The following is a 21,745-nucleotide window of genomic DNA, read 5'->3' as shown; positions in this document are numbered from 1 at the left end:
CTGCTGCAGAGGGAAGCACCAGCCCCCCTGCCCCCCTGCAGCTCAAGGACTGCTCTGCCCAGCAGCAGCTCACTCTCCCCTCCCTGCCGCTGGAGAGGCAGGTAAGGATTGGGCAGACATGGGTATACACAACACGGGGGTTTACTTTGCCCTAAATTGAAGCGGTGTTTTTAAAAAACCACCAATTCAATTAGGGAAAATTAAATCTCCATGTCATCTACAAATGCCCAAAAGCACTAAAATCAAAAGTAAGGAAGCATTCTTCTTAGCAGGGAGGAGCTACAAAGTACTGGGATCTCTAGATCTATGATTTCCATGCTGGCTCATGCACACATTTAATGCCCAAATGCTAAAAGGAATAATTTTGCAAATGCCTTTCATCCTGAAATATTTTATAAACTAAGAAAACAGGACTCACTCCACACAGTTCTAGCCAGGACAGAGCAGCTGCTTAACACGGATGCAGCAATGCTATACAGCTGCTTAGGACAGGAAGTGAAGACAAGTCATGGCACCAGCACGTGCAAGGGTAACTCATGGATGCAGAAAGAGCACCCAAGAGTCACATTTTGACCAGCTAACCATAGGAAACTTCTCTCGTCTTGGAAAAGAAAAACACAAGCTCTGTTTTATATTGCACCATGCTGGTGTAGTAACTGGGCTGAAAGGCAGGCTGTCATCAAACAAATCACCAACACTGCTTCCTGCATCAGATATTCTTGAAAGAACCCCTTGCAAGCACTAACTGGGTTTGACCTTGCTTAGTGCATAAGAAATACAGTGAGGACAGCTGAAAGCTAAATAGACCCAGGCTTGGGGGGCTACCGTGTTTAGGAATCTACCCCAATATGCAAGTTATTTTCCTGACCCCCACTCCCTCTGCAAGTGATGGATAGGCACTGAAGAAGGCTGGAAGCTGAAAATTCATTAGAATTGGTAACCTCCTCTGTGTTTATTAGATGCTTCCTCCTCTCTCTTTGAAGGAGGTTAATTAACAATGCCAGAAACTTGCTTCTGCTGGAAGGCCCCTGATCACAGCCTGCATGAGCACCTGGTCCTTCCCAGAATGCGGCGCTATCCCAGTGGGTCTAGTGACTGGAGTGGATCAGACACTTTGCCACTTGCTCCTCTTCTTGTAAGTCTAGTGTGGGACCCCAGTTACAAACTGGCATGTTCCTGATCTAAGCCTCATGGCCCAGACCCTATGAGCAGCCAGCCTCTTGGAACAATACATGGCTGGCTGCCACCTACTGCCCCAGAAAGGAAGAATAACAGACATAGTGTATCAAACCCAGCTCTCCCATTACTACTTTTAGGCCTGCCCTAGGCACAGACACTTGATTATTGACTTTGGCAACATGGGTGTACCTTGTTCCTGCCAATAAAGTTATTGAAATGGAAACAGAAGCAGCCATGGATGGAACAGTGAAAGAATTCAGATAAAACACGAATCACTGCATCCCTCTCCATAACTCCAAACCTTTGCCATGAATCACTGCATCCCTCTCCATAACTCCAAACCTTTGCCACCAACCCAATCCAAGCCTGTTTAGAGATTCCAGCCCATTTGGTTTAACCTTTTTTTTGTTTCATTCTTCTACCCTATTGTATATCTGGGTCCCAGCTGAGACTGGAGGAAAATACTGAAATCCATGGCAAAGGCTGTTGTGCTTTATTCCTGGCCTGATTAGAAGCAGGAAGGAGGAGAAGCTCCATCAACGTGTAGCAGACTGGTATATCTGATGTTAAATGAGCAGCAAGTGGGTATTTGAGCAGCATTTGAGAACATCTCATCTGTACGACATGTAAGTGGACTTAGGCACCTAAGTGTGAGTCTATTCCACCCTATTCAAGTCCCTGAAGGACTGCTAACAAAAGATGAGCAGATCCTCCTTCTCCTCCTTGCTGTATTTTTGTAACTGAAACTTAAGGGTGGAATGGTGGCATGTTACAAAAATAAATGCACTACTGTAGTGGATTTTCAGGGACTCAAGCAGGGTAGGACAAAATTGAACTTGCGCACTTAAATCCAGTTAGGTACTCAACAGGTAAACTAGAATCCGACCCCTGCAGTGGGGGAAAATTAAGCAAGAATAGAAAAGGGAGGAGATGTGAAAAGCAACATGATGTGAAACTATTCTCCTCTGCCATGCAACTTGTGAAAGAAACCAATTTGATACTGCTGATGGCTTGTTTATTTTGGTCAAATTACAACACAGGCCCAAAAAGGTTGGAATAAGTATCCAGAACTAAAGATCATCCTCCCAGATCAAATCTCTGAACCTATTGAGGTTTAACCATCATTACAGCCAGCAACCCAATAATGAGGTGGTGCATAAAGAAAATCAGCATGAGCCTCACATGGGACTTGGTGGGTCTCCCATGTGCTGTTTGGTATGCTTGCTCCACTGGCTTCTCTCGGTGCAAGCCAGCAACAGCACACTTGGCAACACTCCCTGCCCAAGAGGGCACATGCAGAACATTACTGTTCTGAAACACAGACTGTTATACCCTGATCCTGATTTCTAGCCCCCCTACCTGGCCATCCCCAGACTGTAGCTCCAAGCCACAAGAGGTTCTTCAACTTATCACCCATGGGTCTTTGAAGAAAATGTTTTCAAAAACAAAAATGCTGCCAACAGCTTTTGATATTTTTCTGCCTGCTGGAACAGTGTTACTTGCTGGAACAACATCTGTACCAGTGTTGCTCTGTTGGAAATCTGCCATATATCCACATGGGACAGGCTGTGGTTTTGCACTGGAGCATGTCTGTCACCATTCAGTTTGCAGTGTAAACACTGTTGTGGCCCTTTGGGGCCTGTCTATAATGCAGCAATGGGGGCAAATCCTGGCAAGGATGGGGCCAAGAACACCCTGCCCATCTCCCATCCAGCTGCATCCTCAGGCCTGTTCCAAACATAAGTAAGGCCACAATGGATTTGTCCCCCTGTGCCTGCTCTTAAGTCCTCAGATTTCAGGAGACACCATTAACAAGACACAGAGCAGCCTCACTGAGGAACTTTTAGACTGGGAGCACATTAATAGGCATATATGGGCAGGGTGCGTGCAACTGCACCCTCATCAAAACCATCCGCCACTGTAGCATAGAAAAGTCCTTGGTTCCCAATGACTTTTCAAGTGAGTTGAGAGCCAGACAGAATTAGGTGCTGGTGACCTGCAGCTCTAGGGCAGCTCAGGTGAGTGATGTTGGCTCCACCCATTATAAAGACAGAGGCCATGTGCATATATCTGGTCTGGATCCCATCTTCAATCCAATATGCTTCTCCCCCAAATCATTCTCCTTCCTAAAAGAAAGTACTATTCAGTATCTGTCCCTCACAGCACACATTGCTCATGCTTCAAGGCTGGTAGAAATAGCTCGTGTGCTTGTTTGGAGAAGTGTGGGATCTAAGAACTTGTTTGGAGTTCATCTTAAACGTCATGTCAAGGCTACCTCTGAAAACCAGTCAGGACACCTCGCTACAGTGTGCCTAGCCCTTGACCTTTGGGCTTCCCTTGCTCTTAACCTGGCTTCAGGAACCCCAGTGGGTCCCATCCACCCACCACATCTAACCAGGTTACAAACACAGAATCCAGGACACAGTTATAGTTGAGAACATGTAGACTCAGGCCTGAGATACAGAACATTCTTTTTAAACCACTCTGTATTACAGTAATAAGAATAAATAAGGCCCCCTATTCTAGACCACAAAGCTTAGAGCTGCTCCCAGCCCTGGAGAGCAGGTGAGAGAACAGCCTCTCCCAAAGCATTGAGTTCATCAAGCCTTGAACTTGGACAGGGGTATAGAGAGGACCCAAAGACAAATGGCTGCCCCCCTGCTCAGCTGTTGGGGCAGAATTCCAAGCGCAGCAGCAGGCAGCTGGGAATCCAGGGCAGATGACGCATTCCCCACCCTCTTGCCCCTTCCTCGCTCAAGAGAGGGGTGTGTGAAAGAGTCCAGGCATGAGCTGTACCAGTGCACAGGGGATCATTTTACAACAGGCCACACATACCAGGCATTGGAAGGGGGAGGGTGAAGAGGGTGTTGCTGTCCCAGAACTTCAGTCCTGTGCTTTTATATAGGCAAAGATTTTGCAAGAGGTCACATGTCAGCACGCTACACAAAGCCCACGTTTGTTTCAGGCTGGCCTTCTGCAGGCCTGCAGGAATCAACAAGGCATAGGGGGAGTAACTGCAGGGCCCTAGGGTTTCCAGAGCTCGTATAGGTTTGAAAGGTCATTAACAAAACCCCCAATTCTGCTCCTTTCGCATCAAGTTATGCACTCAAAAATTCCTCCATGTCAAGTAAACCTGGGACCAGTTAATGATAGAAAACATGCTGGTGGTGCTCTTGGGGAGGTATACACCTGAGTGTGCCCCATCTGACCGCTCACATATGCCAAACCTGGAAATGTGGCACTGAAGCCATTGTGAGAGGCACCCCATGCAGCCCTTTCAAGCATGCTGAAGACAGAGGCTTTGAGATCAGACACTTGGGGAAGCCCCATAGGGTGGCTTCACCAGCTCATTTCATGGTTTGATGCATGTGAGCAGGAGCAAGTGGACAGAGCACCCCGCCACCCACTGTGAAGAACACCAGAGATGCAGGGTATCTTAATAGTCCTAACCACATCTGCAAGGGTAGTCAGCACATACATACACCCCACTCCCTTCTGTCTGTGGTGCCACCCTACCTTATATGCACATTGGAGTTGGGGCACTCTTTGCAGCCTGTGATGCATGCCACACTGAAGGATAGTCAAGGGCCAATATGATTTTTCTTCCCTCCCCCCCATCCAATGCCAGTTATGGAAGCATGGACATCCTCCTCCCCTTCGGGAAAACAGTGAGGTATGGTCTCAAAGCAAGGCTGCACTCAAGGGAATCAACCTTTAACACAAGAATCATGCTAGATGCATTAGTACTAGGAGCAACATAAAGTCAGGATCTGCCAGTTGCTGAAGTTGTGGTGGACAGGTATTAGGGATTGAACCAAGTCTTCCCACTCTAACACAGAATTTCAGCACCTGGGGGCAGCCACCAGTCCATCTGGGCAGCCACCACTCCTTTAAAACTCCTGGCTAGGCACATGCGTTGAAGGTCTGGGTGACCTCTCACGCATACAACATGATCCAGAAGGATGAACAGTTGCCAAAACCAACCAACACAGAGTATGGCAGTCCTCACCATAGCTGTATAGACATGAACCTATGTATTTTGTAGCAAGCTGGCTCTAAATCCTTCTTCTTCTACAGCTACCACAGTGCAAATGCTGCTGTGGTTTCAGATAAATATAGAAAATTGAATGGTTTATTGAATTAAGTATGAAAGTTAATAATCCAGTCAGCACAGTGGCCTCTGTGTTATTTAATTTAAAACTAAAATCCAATTTTCATTACACTGTTCTCTGTTCATGTCAGTCCTTGACATGCTGCAGATTTTTGTGTTGACAATGCATAACAACACTACAGAACTTATCAGGAGAAAAGTTGAAGTTTTTGGCAACGGTTTAAGAGACAGTTGGGGCTTTAGGCACTGAGAAGGTCTGGAAGACGGTTTGAGATTGTGTCTATGTTATTTTCTCTTAAAATGATCAGCAGAGAACCAAAAATAGTGATTGCAATTAGTCATCTTTAGGTTTCAGAGTCAATACCCAACCAAGATGAATCAAGCAGTTCAAACCATTGCAAACAATACTGTTTCAGACTGTCTGCAGACTCAGGTAGGCATCACTGTACCAATAGGCCTCAGTGGGCATGTCTACACATGAGCATGTAATGCACATTAGCCTGATTTAAGGCACATTAAGAGCTCATCTCTACATATGCACACCCTTAATGTACCTTACAAATGGAGATTTAAGGCAATTCAAGTCCAAAATTGATACCTGCATAAAGCAAGTATCAAATGTATGTGCAAAGAGCTAAATCGCATTAGCAGACATGTAGATGTGCTAACGCGCATTAATGCAACGTGTCCATTGACTTGGGACTTAGTCCCAATGCACACCTGTGGTAATGTGCATTAATGTGTGCACATGTAGACACACACCTAAATTGCCTTACTGAACAGTAGTTTAGGTGCTCATAAAACCACGTGTAGACACACCCAGTTGGTTTTTTTTTCAGGGTTCTTTTTCCAATCAGGTAGGCTGCAAGTGCTCTTTTTTAACACAACTGGAGCTAAAATACTATAGCAGAAACATGCGTCATAGAGGAACCTCTGCAGCAAATTTGGTGGCTGTAGATGGGCAAAACAACATGCATAAAGCCCTGGTTCCCAGTATTGTGGCCATAGGCACTGACTTTTATTTTTGCCAGGGGTGCCTAAGATTATGGACATGTGTAAAGTTTTATGCATTTCAAGTGACAGCCCTCTTCTCAGGGTGGGGGCCAGGGCCCTCAGGCCCCCACCTACTCAGCACTTCTGATTGTGGCTAAAATTTGAGATCCTCAGATGAAAATTGGGCCTGAACCACACCTTTGAATACAAACATCCTGGGGAAAATCAAATATGGGTAAGAGCTGAACAGCATCTCCACTTTGGTCTCTGCTGCTCATCTGCCCAGTATCATGTTAGCATCGCGATCAGTAAGGCTGATTGATCCCTGTTCCTTTTCAAAGTTGCAAAATCCCATACACCGCAGCCCCCACTACTCCATGTCCAAATCAAGATAGAATTTGCTGTTTCCAATAAAAAGGAAAATGTTGAGTAATCTGGAGTCTGTCTTCCATAAAATCTAGTCTCGATTACCCAGCCAGCACATATGTGATTCAGGCAGTTTGCTACAGAAAGGCAGGATCAAAGTGGGGTGGGGCCTGCAAACAACACATGTGCCTCATGCAGTGCTTGGAAAGGGAAATTGTAAGCAGGATGCAGCGTGGAACCAGAAGATGTGATTCATGCCAAGTTAGCAAGGGAAATGAGTTACAAAGCAGGGAGCTGAGCTTGCAATGCAAACATTTGACTGCAGTGACATCCAGCCACAGGGATATGAACCCCAGCTCCCTGGAACCAACAAACAGATTGAGGAAGTTATAGCAACATCACCCAAAACAAGATAGAACAGCAAAGTAACAGCAGCAGACAGATGGTTTTGCTCCCCTTGTTTCCAACGTTAACATACAGCTCAGATTGACATTTCTTGCTGCTTTGATTTTGTTGCCATAGAGGCTGATCTCTGGGACTTGTAACATGATGTACTGCTGGTAGAAGTGCATAAAGAGAAAGCAATCTCTGAATGTATTATTAAAAATTCCCCACATGCTAACCATTTGGGCTTCTCTCATCTTTGCAGGAGCACAGGGCATCCCCTCTGCAAGACTTAAGAGCTCCAGGGAACCGTCTTTCTCTTTCCACATCCAGTCATGGACCCAAAGATTCCCCATGCTGCGATTATGGTACAAAATAGATTCCCCCTCTTTTGGGCTGCCCTGTGTCTGCTCGGCTGCCACTGCTGCCCCACAGGGCAGCTCAGGAGCGGCGGTGACACAGTGGAGACACGGTGCAGCCCGGTGCCGGCTTTTCCTGCTGCCGGAGCTTTTCTTCCCAGGCTGAACAGCCTTTCTCCCCCACTGCCACTGCTCAGCCCGGACAGGTGAGCTGGAGCCAGCATGGGGCACAGGGGGTCAGGGCTGCATGCACTGGTCCCCGCCCTGCCTGGACTGGAGCCAGTGGCAGCAGCAAAGGAGCTGCTGTGGCAGGGCTGCCAAGGAAGGCAGTCCTTCCGCAGAGCAACCCTAGCCCCGCTGTGTGCCCAGGGAGTGGCACCTTGGCCTAGTGGGACTGAGGGACCCACTGGAGGCCAGACAAAACCCCTCCGCAGCCCAGATCCGCCCAGCCCACAGCATCCAGCTGTGGCCCCGGTTAGCCATCCGCTGAAGCAGCGATTGTGGAGCAACCACGAGGAGCCCCTTTCTAGTGTGTGTGTGTGTGTGTGTGTGTGTGTGTGTGTGTGTGTGTGTGTGTGCGCGCGTGCGCACGCGGCGTGGGGGGCATGCTGCAGGTCAAGGAAAGCAGCTGTGGTGGCAGCACTAGGGGTGACTCTGGTCTCCTCCAGCCCCCAGTGCTGCCACACACAGCCCACCGCAGCTCTGCCTGCCTGCAGGGTCCCCCATTGGGAAGGGGCTTGGGCTGCTGGACATTATAATAGGCTGCTGCCCCCACCAAGGGCCCTGCCCCCTCCCACTGCAGTGTCCCAGTGGGGGCACAGCCAGCCCATAGGACCCGTGGAGGTGGGCAGAGACAGGGTTATTCCCTTCCCTCTCTCATCTCACAGAGGGGACAGCAGGGGCCTATTTCACTGCAGGGAGCAAGCACGGCAGGTGACATGGGGAGGGCAGACCCAGCTGCCAGTAGGGGTAGAGGGAAGACTAAGCCCACTCCCTGCCCCCCCTGCCTCAGGGACCATGGTGTCTGGTGCTGCAGCAGGAGGGGGAAGCAACTGGCAGACCCAGCTTGGGTTCTTGCCGGTGGGTTGGGGACAGGTGGGAAATTAAACCCCTCCCTGGCCAGTTCAGCCCAGACTGGCCATGCCACCCCACCTAGCTTCCCTACAGTGACCCCAGCTCCTGGCCTGAGCAACTGCAGGCATGTGCCTGCATGTCTGCTCTGTTACAAACCGGTTCACTCTCTGCAGATTAGACTAACTTGCAAAGGTTGAATCAATTCAGGCTCCAGCTTTTTGAATGTCTGCCCCTAACCATACAGCCAACCAGGGGTGACATGTAGGGGGTGCGTGCAGGTGCATGTGCATCTCCTGAGTGTGGCGGTGCACCCCATACAAAAAGGGGCCTGAGCAATTGCTGCTCACCACCCCCCACCACCGATACCACCTAGTTGGGGCTCGCCACCATGCTCCTGCCACTGCCATGCTCCCCCAGCCACTGGGGACATGCATCATTCACGCAGCCAACCATTCAAGTCAGCAGAGGAAAAGCAGTCAGACCCAGAGAAGCTGACCTCACATGAGCCACAGGTTTCAGACTTGGTCTGAAAGGGAGCTTCTCCACCAATCAAACTGCATGCTGCCTAAATAGGAGGTTCATCAGAACAAAAGGGTAGCAGCAAGAGAATGAAAAAATCAGGTGCCCTAGTACATGCTCTTGATGCCTGATCTGAAAACCAGGAGGCTGCCCTAGGAGGAGGAATCAGTGGCTACAGAGGACTCTGCATCTTCTTTCTTTCTGGCAAAGTATTTTAATTATTATTTCACTTCAAAAATACCGATGTGTTCCACAGTAATGTTCTTAAACACCACAGCTCACAAGAGCTTTACAGGCACTTCTTGGGAAGCAAAGACTGTCCAAAACTGCAGCATCTTCATTAAGGCAGTGACACTAACTAAACACTAAACACTCAGCACAGTCATCCTAAGACTTGTATAGGAACTGTCATGAACTTATTTTATAGGAACAGAGAGGGACATGTCAACCTGAGAGACTGGTATTGGCAAAGAAAGGTGGGGGTGATGGGGACTGGGATTGGATGGAGGATGGACATTGACAAGGTGTTGGAGACAGCCATTGTAATAGTGATTTATATTGGCAAAACAATGAGGGACACTGGGAAAAAACACTGGGATTTTTTCGATAGGGATGGGGGAGAGTGCTGAGGAACAGGTAATGGGAAGAGAGCTAATGGGTACTATGGAAGCTGATGGTGTGTACTGGGAGACAGGGAGAACCACACAGAGGAAGAGACTGTTGGAAAGCATAGGATGATGGATACAATAGGTGGGCACTAGCGAGATAATAAATCTTGATATAGCGGGGAACGGTATGAGGGATGTGTTCCTACCCCTCAGTCCTGGCGGAATAGGGATCTCTCCTCCCTCCACTCACTTTGTGTCTGTTCAAACATTCCTGAATCCCAGACTGATAAGAAGCCTTATCTTTTATCACTAAACTCTTCCTGAGGTCACCAAAACAAGAGGTTGGGCTTGTGTCTGCCCCCATAGAATATAAATCCTGCTTGCCTGTGTTCTCCAAACCACTTTGCTCTCCATTCTTAATAATCCCTGAATCTCCTCTCAGGCTGGAGTAAGTGGGAGGGAAGGGGAAGACAGGACAAAGGAGGCGATGGGAGGGGAGGGCTGGATTCAGCCCTCACTCTGTTTATCTAGCCTCCATTATCCCAAACCTTGAAAGCCTTATGTTTAACTCTTAACTAAATTCCCACTGAGTTCAATAGGAATCTTTGTCTAAATGGAGATGTCTGGTTCTGGCTTTAAAACAAAAGATTGGGGGTAAGGGCAGGGGTTCCAGCACTGACTGTTTAATGCAACATAGCAGCCCAACGTGGCAACTTCCCACCAGGCAGAGGCAACACCAGCCCATCCTGGTAACTTCCCAGCAGGGAGAGACAGCCAGTCCTGGGCCTCCGCCAACCTGAGGCCTGCAACTCAGAAAGAAAATCAGACCATACTGAGAACAGTGAATGTCCACGTAATACCTGTGACAGACCAAGGGAAAAGGCCCTTCACTTCAAGGGGGCCAAGTGCTGCCAGCACATGAGAAGCAGAAACATTCAGGACTGCTGTTCTCTCTGGGTCGGATTAAGGGTTGATGCCATCTACCTATCTAGGCTCAGCTGCCAGAGTCCCCTCATTATGTCAGAATCTCAGTTTTCATTTTTTTCAAGTGAGTCTCTGTCCATATACACAAAAAGCTTGATGCTATGACCCACGTGTAACCAGTGCTGCAGCATTTGTCTGAGTCTGCAGACAGCCCAGAACAGCTGCTCTGAGAGGTGGGTTCTGCCCCGTTCAACTCAGCAGGAAACTCAGATCCAATGCTAGGGTGTCCCCGCACCCCCCAGCAGAGACTCTGCGTTGTAGGAGAAGAGTGCAGCAGACTCCACCAAACCATACTAGCACTGAGGTGAAGGTGGAAAGATCCCCTTTGTGAAGAGTGAAGAGATCCTTGACATTGCTTCTGCTGCTCCACCAAAGGAGAGGGAAGGCTTGCTGCTTCCCTCAGGAAAGGAGGACCCCAGCACCATTCCCTTTGCCTCTACCCCTCCAACAGGGAGCGGGGCTACAGCATAGCTACAGAAGGAGCCACCTCACAGTGCACCCAGAGCCTGGGTCTGTCTTACACCAAAGCTGCTGGAGGTCAGCTACCCACCAAGGTCAGGCCCTTCTCAATCATACCAAGCTGCTATGAGGCGAGCTTTGCTGCCCCCATACCTACATTCTTCTACAGCTCCCTATAGCCACTCTACCCAGCCAGCTATGGGGCGGTCCTAACCACTCCAAGCCTGCTCTACCCAGCTGCCTACGGGATTAGGCCTCATCCGCTCTGACCTAAGCACCACTGCTGACCGCCATAGTGGTCTCCCTCCTGTAAAGCTCTCAGGGCTCTATCCAGGGGCTTGCAGAAGGCTGAGCAAGTATTACATTCATAGCCTGACTTCACCCCGCACCCAATCCCACCCACCCTTATTTTTTGTTCTCCTCTCAGTAGAGTGCTGCTAGCAGATTTTGTTCCACAACACATCAGAAGTCTCTGCTCAGGGAAAGGAGGAGCTCCAAGTGTGGAACACAAGGGGCTTGTTTGTTTCAAAGGTCTTGAAAGAAACAGCCTGATTTCTCCAGCAGAAGAACAAAGCCAAATACTGGAGTCAAGCAAAGGAATGTAAAGAGCCCTGGGTACAACAGACTTCGAAGGAAAGGCAGAGAATGTAGGGGAGGGCTTGGGGGGGTGGGGAGGTGAAGCTGAGCTCACTGCATCCCAATCGGACAACATCATGCAGGAAACCACAAAAGGGTACAGCAACAGTCAAATGAACTACCCTGCATCTGGGACATGCCAGGACGCAGGGCTGCCCCTTGCAGGCTAGCAGTGAGGTGTTTCTACTCATTGTCCTCATAGCACTTCCCAGGTCAAGACCCTGGGTCCTTGCATGGGCAATATTCAAAATTCAGAAAAGTAGTCACCAAAATCTTCCCAAAGATTACCTATCCTCTCAAGTCCCCAGCAAACAAAGTAAAACAAAGTTTGGGCCAAAACCTGCCTCAGCATCATGTCCTTGGCTCCCTTGTCCTTAGCAGCTCCACTGCAGGACACCTGATGAATTGACCCTAAGCTAACCTAACCTTTCCAGATATCACATCCAGTCCCATTCCTAACTGGAGGTAGGCTTGAGTTTCCTACTTTGGGGGACTAAATGTGATAGTAGGGTTAAACAGAGTTATAATTTGACTCACATATAATTCCCATAGAGAATTTTGTCTAAGTGCACAGACTTCTGGACTTGGCCATAAATGAATATAGGGAGGCATGGTAGTTGTGTAGAAGTCCTGGTGTTGATATAATATCCGTCTTGATGTAATAGCCCTATTAGGTCATGTCTGGGACAAGCTGTAGTTTGGGAGTAAAATTGGACTACAATCTGAGAGTAAGGTTGGACTAGCAAAACCAGCTGTTTCTTCCATAGTCCAAGTCAGACTGACCAAACCAAGGTTCATCCTCATTCACAGTCCTTGACTCTGCAGTTCCCTCTCCCACTACACCCATCATTACAAACAACATTATAATTTTCTGTGGGAACAGTATAGCAGATCTGCTACTCCCATCACTGGCAATGGAAGAGGTGGACATTTCTGCATCCAGGTTTTCCAAAGCTTAACTACAGATGTGGGTGCCTATTTTGAGCCAACCTCACTAAAATTTTGGCCAGGACCTCCATTCATTACTGTGCCCCAGAGTTGTTCAACAAGGACTCCATGGGAAGAGTTCCCTCTCCCTGAATCACTGATTGTGCCTCCCCCCTGCACTGCTCAGATGCTCCCACTCTTAAAGAACAAGGTGCTCCCTTGTGAGGCTCTAACAAGGCCACAAAAGACCATTTGTGCATGTGAAGGAATTCAGTGCTGAGGAAGGCATGAGACTGAGCTGGAAGTCATCAGTTCATCAGTGCTGCCAACCCTCACCATTTTATTCCATCCCTTTCTTAAAGCCCTAGCTCCTAGTATCAAGACAGGACTTGAGAATTTCATTTTATAGACCACAACAACAGAAGGCAAAGAAAAAGACCTCAGCATGGATTATTTAAAAAAATATCTTGTGATTTTAAGCCAGACAATTTTGCATCCTGGGGATTACCTAGAATGAGTTACCCTGCAAAGAGGACAGTCCCCCTCCACCATCCAACCTACGCATTTCACTGGCAAAAGGTGTTTAGATTCCCATGTCCCCTTAAAGTCCTTGGCTTCTCTATTGAGACTGCCAGCAAGAAGACCAGTTAGGATCTACTCTGATGACAACAGGAGCTAGCTAGAAACCTGGCAAGCTCATTTCATGCTAGCTTCTAACCAGCCTTTAGAGTTTAGACTGAAACAACTTTCAGACACTGATGATCCAGGTCATACATGAGGAGTTATCCTAGCGGCAAAAGGCTTTGTATCCCAATACCAGCTGCTGTGCCTGCTAACATAATTTGAATCTGAATTCCTACTATGTAATAATAACCCATTATACTTCTACAGAAATTTTCATCCCATGGTTGGTCCTCAAGCCTTTATAAAAACTGAATTACATGAACCTTCGATGAGGCAAAAGCAGCATTTTGTTGAAATGCAGCCATCTCTGGTGCAGAACATGATAAACTACTACTTAACAGTTAAGGACAAGAAATGACAGAACAGGAAATGTTGATACCTTAGACAGAATATAATTCTCTCCACTGGAATTTGGCAAGGACACAGGGACTTGCAAAAAAAAGCACAATCAGCTCTTGAATAACCACATGCCATCAAGAACTGGGTTTTCTCTCATCTGGAACACAATACCTTCAGAAACACAGCGCCCCCCAACAGCCCATTGAGTCAACACTGAGGCCCTGACCCAGAGAGAAGAAAGCCATGCTGACTTGCCAACACCGCTTCCTGCAGCACCCAGATGTTCCTGAGAGCTCAAGCTCACCCTCCCCAGCACAGTTGCTCTAACATTCCCTTCACTTATGAAAGCTTTCAGGACCACAGCACAAGGCAGCATTTGCAAGCTGGCATAAAGCTGCTCTTTACTGGTTTATGCCAATTGGTTCTGCTCTGTGCGTGGAGCAGAACCAATCCGGCTTGCCTCCAGCTGCCCCTTCTCCACCCTGGCCTGCTGCTCCAATTAATCCTGCTGGGTGCCTTTGAAAAATTGGCTTTCACAAAGTTCCACAGCACAAAGTTTTTTCTGGACCACAGTCAAGCTGCCTGACCCCTAGATCAGGACTGCCGGCTGCTGTGAACCAATACCCCGTGATCTCATATCCTTGCTTGTGAACAGGCCAGAGCTAGAGCCAGCATCCCACCCCCCGCAGACTCCCAGACTCATCTGCTTTCCCCACGAAGAATTCTGCTTACAAAGGAAAGCAACTCTTGCCTACTAGGTCCACAAATCTCTTGCTGCAGGGTTACCAGCCGGTCCTGGCAGACCACTGGATTTGGGATAGTTAAACTTTTGCTAACTGTAATCTTCCATGTCCTAGCTTCCCTTCTAAGTTCATCCCATAGTTCCAGTCAGAGCAGGACAGGAGATTTACAGCTCAGCAAATAACATGAGTCCCCCTCCTCCCTGCCCCTAGTATTAGGCTTGGTTTCACAAGTATTAACCCTCAGGGCACTGCCACCCACCTCCATCCCCTATCCCTATAATCTGACTCATAGGTTTCCTTAGGGGTACCTAACAATTGGGTCTTTCATTTCAGGATCACACAGCTCTGCACACTACACAGCCAACAGGATTATATAAGGGGAAAAGATTTGACTTTTCCCCCACACATTTTTCCTTGAGACACACTATGGAAATGGGTTTAGCTGTAACTTACCTATATACACCAGCTGCCCCCCACTTTTTTTAAATAAGGTCTAAGAACTCAGCCTTGCTTTCCTGGCACAGTTCCAACTGGGGTAATCCTCTCTGAATTCCCCCAGCAGTTTCCACTGGATAGGTGATTCTTGCTTTTTCCTGTCTTGAACAGCTGTGCGGGGCTACTGTACACTGCTGTAAATAGTTCCTCCCTCCCCAGCAACAGCTGCATTTCAGTGGCACATGAAATTCATATCCTCAGTTCCTTCCATGTTTGCACAATAATGCTAGCATGTTCTGTTTGTTTTAAAGTTCGTTACATTGGTGTGTTGTTTTAGATCATTTGATCTAAGCACATGAAAGATTTTGTAAGTAACTCAGATTACTGTGAATTTTCACTTGGCACTATCCAGAGCGACATGTGTTATAACATGCACATTATTACATGGATGTCATGTATGTATGTCATACATGCTTCTTGTATAATGGAAGAGACCTGCTGGAGTATCTAGTCCAGCTCCCTGCCAGTGCATACATCAATCATCCTCATCATCAAGGAGAAGACTGTATTGTAAGACCTACCCTCTGTGTAGCTGATGTTGCTTCAAGAGCTTTTCAGCTCTGTGTAGCCTGAATTTGTCAAGAGAAACCAGCTGGGAACACAGTGTTAACACAGATAGGGGTCAGGGCAGTGGGGACGGCAGAGGATGCATTTATTCTTTTCACAGCTAACTTGCAAATACAGACTCTGCCTGTTGAGGTCTCGGTTGCCTCTTTCATCCTCCAGCCCTATTTTAAGACAACAGCTCCATTCCTTTCCTCATCTCGGACTAACCATTTCAAAATCCAAGCCCTCTGACTTCATTGCAGGCACCCTGTCTGACCCACCGTATGCTTGTACAAATCTAGGGAGGAGGGCATTATGTGGAAAGAGAGATTAACAGGCAAAGATGGGGAAATAATTAGCTCAGTGCCCCCTCCAAAAGTTCCCCAGACATCTCTCCTCCATCTATCAATTCATCCCCTCTGTCCTTACTCAGCGTAGTGATTAAAGGATGAGAAAGGACATACTCATGAATCAGGGAGGGCCAGATGGGACATTCCCAGTTCCCCCCACAGGCCCTCTCCTGCCGGCACTGCCTCCACTACCTTAGATTTCAGCCGAAGTCCACAGTCTCAGGACCTGGAAGGGATCGACTCTAAGTATGGGATTGACTGGCCAGCCTGGAGCCTTTCATGCTTGCTGTCCCCTAACCTGGCCTCACAGTTGGAGATCAGAGTTAGTCCTGTCTCTTTGCACATCCTCAACCAGCCTGAGAGCCCTGAGTGACACCCCCATGCCACCCCATACACATACACCGAGCAGTCAGCCTGCAAGAATCATGTAGACATCAAAGTGATCTCCTGGGCATTCATTCATTGTGAACAGGGCAAGAGCTGCACTTCCACAAGATACAAGACTTACATATTCCCTGCCCCTAGAGGATGGGCACAGGGTAGCTTTTGCTTTAGTCTTGCCAGCCAAAAAAAAAAAAAAGGCAGGGGGAACATATGGTCCCCACTAGCAAAGCAAGAATAGAAAAGAGGCAATTACCATCCTGCCCCGAGCCCTCCAGATATTCCGTCAGGTCACAGCCAAACACGCTCACGACTCCCTTCCTCTTGAGCTTCTGCTTCGCTCCCTTGTTCTTCATGAGTTAGTCCCAAAAGAGGCTCACCCCCCTCCTGCCGTACCCCCCTCCCCCCCTCACACCAAGCGCAGGCACAGCTCACGCTTCTTCTCAGACCACTGCCTGTATCCCGCTCCTGGGAGGTGACATCGGGGGTCTCGCAGGACGTCCGGCCAGAGAAATGTGCATTAATCCCCACCAGATGTTGGGTTGCTCGTGTGGCAGGGGAAGATCAGGACGAGAGGAGGCTCCCCAGCAGGCAGCAGCAGTGATCATAGCCCAAGCCCGGAAGGGATCTCATCAGAGGGTGGTGGGTGGTAGACTGGTGCCCACATCAGAGCTGGCGAGTCAGGGCAGACGAAGGCTGAGGTGGGTGTCGTCTCCTCAGTGGTCCCCTCCAAAGCCACCCACAGGATGGAAAGTCAGTAGGTCCTGCCCACTGTTGAGAGGAAGAACTCCCCTCTTTTTAAACCTCTTTCTTCCCTGAACTTGTGGAAGAAACTGAAAGCTCCAAAAACACCAATGAAGAGGGACCCAGGCAGAGGCTGTATGAGGCTTCTCTTAGCTCTCCAGCCCTGCCTTCCCTTGCCCGTTTGCCTTCGGACAGCAGTAGTGGAATGAGAAACGAGTTTCCTGTCCTCCCTCTCCCTCTCCCTCTCTCTTTCTTTTCCCCTGTTTTACAGATCCTGGGATTATCCAGCTCAGGAAATGCTGGAAGGAAGTTAGCTGAGGAGGGGGCGGAGGATGGCCGTTTTTTTGGCAGCGGAGAGTGTGTGCAGTGGGGATGAGGGAAGGCAGACAGAGAAGTTTGGAAGGGGGGGCAGCGGGTGGGGGGAGCCTGTCCTGACAGACGAAAGATAACGGACTGCCTCAAAGGAAATCATGACTCCCCGAGTGGGGGCCAGGGCTTGGAGATCAGTCGCTTCCTGTGCCACAAATGCTCCACTTTGAAAAGGCCTGAAGAGGAGGAGGCGAGACCAGAAACAGTTTCAATAAATGCCCTTCTCTGTTCATTGATTCTTTTGTCGTGAGACATCTTCCTGCCTTGCACACTCCTCTCCTGCTTCAGAGTTTGTGCTTCTCTCCAGAAGCACATGCAGAAGAGCTGGAAAGCAAGAGGCAAAATGCTGAAATGCTGAAAGGGCAGGAGCAGGAGGGGAAAGGACCCCTGAGCACCCCCGCCTCTCCCTCCTGAGCTCCCCTCCCACAGAGTAGAAACAGATGCTGTTGGACCTCTTAAGTTCATGCACTTTGGAGTCAGTTCCCAGAAAATGCTCTTCCTGACTTCTGAGTCAGGCAAGAATCAGAAATCCCCCAATATCTAGGGAGAAAAAAAGAAAGAGGCAGAGATCTGGATGGCTTTCCCCTCAGACTGAGACCCCCTAAAGTTTGTGGGACACTCCACAGTAGGCACGCATATGTGACAACAGTAACCTCTTGGCTTCTCATGGTATCTTTCAAGCAAGGATCTCAAAGCTCCTTACAGAGATGGGTAAATTAAAAGGGATCCCACTTCATCACTTACATAGGTCAAATGTGTAACCCTGACAGACCCTTGCCCATTCCCTTCTGAAGTCAATAGGACTTCAAGGACTTTGGTTCAAACAAGGGGAAAAGAAAGAAAGAAAGAAAGACTTTTACTTTTAGAAAATATTTATTCCAGGGAGGGTGACAAATGGGGGGCAGTAAAGACCCTACAGGTTGGCCCGAAGGTCTAGGCCTCAAGGACAAAGCCTGGGCTCATGGCCTGCAAGGTCCGCCCACACACTGTAGACCAAAAAAAATAAGGGACAAAGAAATATATACATATATACAGTTCTACAGCAGGGATGCCCAGGGGAGCCTCAGGACACCATGGGTTGGCCCACATGGGCAAAGCCTGAGGTCTCGGCTCGCTGGACCCACCCCCACACCCTGAGCAGGTGGTGGCATCATAGCACAAGGAGCAGGCGTCCCCCCTTGACTCGGCACTGTGCCACCTTGACGGCCCAGCGTTCCTCAAAGGTAGGCACCGTCCACCAGAGGACAGCATGCTTGAATTCAAGTAAGAGGCAGGCCTGCACCAGCAGACGGAAAAGCTGCAGGGCGTTGTCCATCCTGGTCCCTTCAATGGCTCTTCAAGAAAGAAAAGCCTGGGTCTTTGTTAAAATTGTTGGCAGTTTGACCCAAGTGGGAGTGAGGGGCTTGGCTTGGGGACGCTGAAGGAATAGCCAGAATTGGCAGAAAGAGTTTCCCTAGCTTTAATCTAAGCTCCACCTCAATGGTAAGTGTCGTCTGGTCACTCAGAATATAGCAGGGGGGAATTTTAGAGGGAGTTGGGCCTTGCCAGCTTTCTGATTTTGCACCAGACATCAATAAGGCTCTGTTCACTAATACAAAGGACTGCTCCCCAGATTTTCAAATGGATGGAAGCCATTTGCAAAGGTTATGTTTGTTTATTGCACACACAGAAAGGTCAGCGAGCTGAGAGGAATGACTTACAAATATCAGCCCATTTTAGAGCTGGAGACAACTGAGGCGCAGAGTAGGGATGTGGCTTGATTCATAATCACACAGGGAGTTAGTGTCACCCAGAACTCAAACCTCTTAACTCCCGATCCCCTGCTCTCAAAAGGAAATCCCTATTCATTCTCACAATCGGGAAGTGAACTTAGTCCTCCTGCTGCCTGCTCTCATGGCTGGACTGCAAGCTCTTCTCAGGGCCCCTCGGTGCTGGCCTGGCTCTCAGAGCCTTTGAAGCTTTCTAAATATATTTTTGACTTCTGGACATATCTTGATGTTGGATGAAATACAGAACCTGGCTGTGCCCTACCACACTGTCAGCTCACCTCATGCCACAGCACATCCCGAGTGACTGACAAGGGGCAAACTACAAAAGCATCGGATGGCTGTTGCAAACAGAAGGGCTCTAAAATGGGGGTGTTTTGCTAAACCTTTTCTAATTTATATGAGCTGCTAACTGGTTTCTGAGGGAAGAACAAGTTCATCCTTTTGCCCCTCTGGGTGGCTTCAAAGAAGGCTTTTTCTTCTGCACACAACAGCTGTGCCCTGAGGAGCTGGGGACCCATGATATAATTCCAGAAAATTAGTCTGATTCACAACAGGTTTCACTTGCCTGTATCCTACATCTAGTATTTCATTTCTGGTAGGCTCCTAACTCCTGCCATCATCCAAAACCTACTTTACAACCCTCTTTTGCCAGAACTGCACAATGTCCAATTCAAGATATCTTCAACTAGAGAGCGACTACCATTGCATGGAATCAGTCCCTGCATTACAGAGGCAACCTGGTCCCCACTGTCTGCTGGTTTGTAACTTAAAATGTGGCTATACACAAACAAGAGAAGAAAAAAGCAGTGGTTGGGATGGTTTGGATAGGGATGATCCCACCTCAAGCTATGACTAAGGCTGAGGAGGGGTTCTTGGGTTTTCTCAGAGAGCACCAAATCCTGAGGGGAATTTCCACCCAGGCACTGATCTTCAATAAGGGCTTTGCCTTCGGAAAGCATGGATTAAGAATGGAGTCAGAATCCCCCCAAGATAAGAGCCCTTCTGAGTCTGTGCGGACAGACTGTGACAAACATTTCTGCACTTGTTCAGTTATTACTGAACAGGGCTGGACTTGATGAAACGGCCCAGTGAAGTCAGAGTGACTGTGGAGTAAGATGGCCCAGGGTCAGCACTACAGTGCTCTACTGCTATAGTCTAGTGCCCCACCATTGTGATTCTGAAGAGAAGAGTCTCCCTGCTCAACATTGACATCTATTTTAAGGATGAATTTGGGGAGGAGGGAAAAGATTTGAACTGAAGCAAGAACTGGAACAAGCAAGGAGTCCAGATTGCTTGTTGTTTCTAAGGGTACTGCTATTGCCTAACTCCAGCTATGCGCACACCTCCCATTGACTCCACCAGGATCCCTATGTATACACAGGGCTTGCAGACTGGCTTGCATTCTGACTGTGTGCCCATCTCTTGCCCTGTCTTTCCTCCTTAATGTGCTTTTTCCTATGCTTTATCATGGAAGACATCCTGAGCTTCAACCCTGGTAAATTCACCTCTTGCCATACTACAATGCAGCTTTAGTTGGCACCATCTTGTTCTCCATCTCTCAGGCTGCTGAGCATCATAACTAATGAAATTAATAGTAGAGCATAGAGGAATGAAGAGATGTTATGTGCAAGGGGGAAAATATGTGTTTTCACATGAAACTTGATAAGAAACAGGGTTGAGGAGGCAGAGCATTATAAGCTCTTGGCAGACAGCAAGAGGAGTGGAGAAGGCGGGTGCACCTGAACAATGGCAAAACCCTGTGGAAGGATATAGGGGAGGTTACTGCAAGATCAAGATTAGGAGAGAATCAGAGGGCTGAAAAGAGACAGACAGGGTCAGCAAGGTAGGAAGGAGCACAACAGTGGAGGCTTTTCCAAAAGACATCAGTATTTTATTGGCTCCTAAAATAAATGTTGAGCCAGTAGAGCTGGCTGAGAAGGGGAGAGACACTGCTCTGTTATTGATATATGAGAGAAAATCAAGATCATTCATCTGTATTTGCACAGTCCTGAAGGGCCTGGAGTCTAGGATGCTTGCTGGAGGGTAGGACATTTGCTAGGCATAGAGAAGGGGCAGAGAGAAAGGAAGGTAACAAAGGTTACGGTAAAGAACAGGTGAGGGCAGGCCTGGCAAGTTTCAGCAGAAGCAAAGTCAAGGTGGCTTAATTTATGGAAAAACTCATAGAAATGTGAAGATAAAGAGTCCAAGCCAAAAGCCTGGACAGTGGAAGCCAAAAAAGGAGTTCAAAAGTTGAAAAGGAGATACGAAAGAGGGGTTAGAAGGGTAGAAATTCATCTACCATAAAAATGAGAGACTACAGAATAAAACAGGCACAAAGTCCATGTGGAACATACTTTCCTAGGAGGGCCTGGGTTGGAAACAACATAAAACAGCGTGTTACTCTGTACTTCATCCCCAGTCAGGATGTGCAGGCCTCATTTTGAAATCTTGATACTGAATTTTGAAAACCAGTCACAATTCGAGGTGAGTCACAGCACTTTCATCGTACAGCCAGTCAGGTGGCCTTTGGGACAGAAGGGAGACCCAGCACACTCAGTTCCCACTTGGGGTCTCACAAATTAGCCAGGAGAGGACACTGCAGACTGGTTTGTGTGAAGGAAGATAGGGCAGCTAATTACTCAATGACCTTTTCTGCGGGGATGAGAGACTTGTGGCCCTGTAAACCGTAGAAGGTCCTGGAGAACAGGTTTGTCACAAGGCCTAGA

At 48.3% G+C, this 21,745-nt stretch overlaps 1 protein-coding gene across 1 annotated transcript in view; it reads right to left on the bottom strand.

Annotated features, from left to right (window-relative positions):
• The window catches only part of ARHGAP31 (Rho GTPase activating protein 31), a 66,987-nt gene extending 49,750 nt beyond the window's left edge, over nt 1-17,237 (bottom strand). The window contains exon 1 of the mRNA XM_019548759.1: nt 16,394-17,237. Coding sequence (XP_019404304.1) covers nt 16,394-16,493 — 100 coding nt within the window. The 5' untranslated portion in view covers nt 16,494-17,237. The remainder of the gene's footprint in view (nt 1-16,393) is intronic.
• Nucleotides 17,238-21,745: the final 4,508 nt, after the last annotated feature.

This window comes from Crocodylus porosus, unplaced genomic scaffold, assembly GCF_001723895.1.
Source record: "Crocodylus porosus isolate Cpor-Errol unplaced genomic scaffold, CroPor_comp1, whole genome shotgun sequence".
Lineage (NCBI taxonomy): Eukaryota > Metazoa > Chordata > Crocodylia > Crocodylidae > Crocodylus > Crocodylus porosus.
The sequence above is the reverse complement of the archived record's forward strand: the minus strand, read 5'-3'. Positions and strand labels throughout refer to the sequence as shown.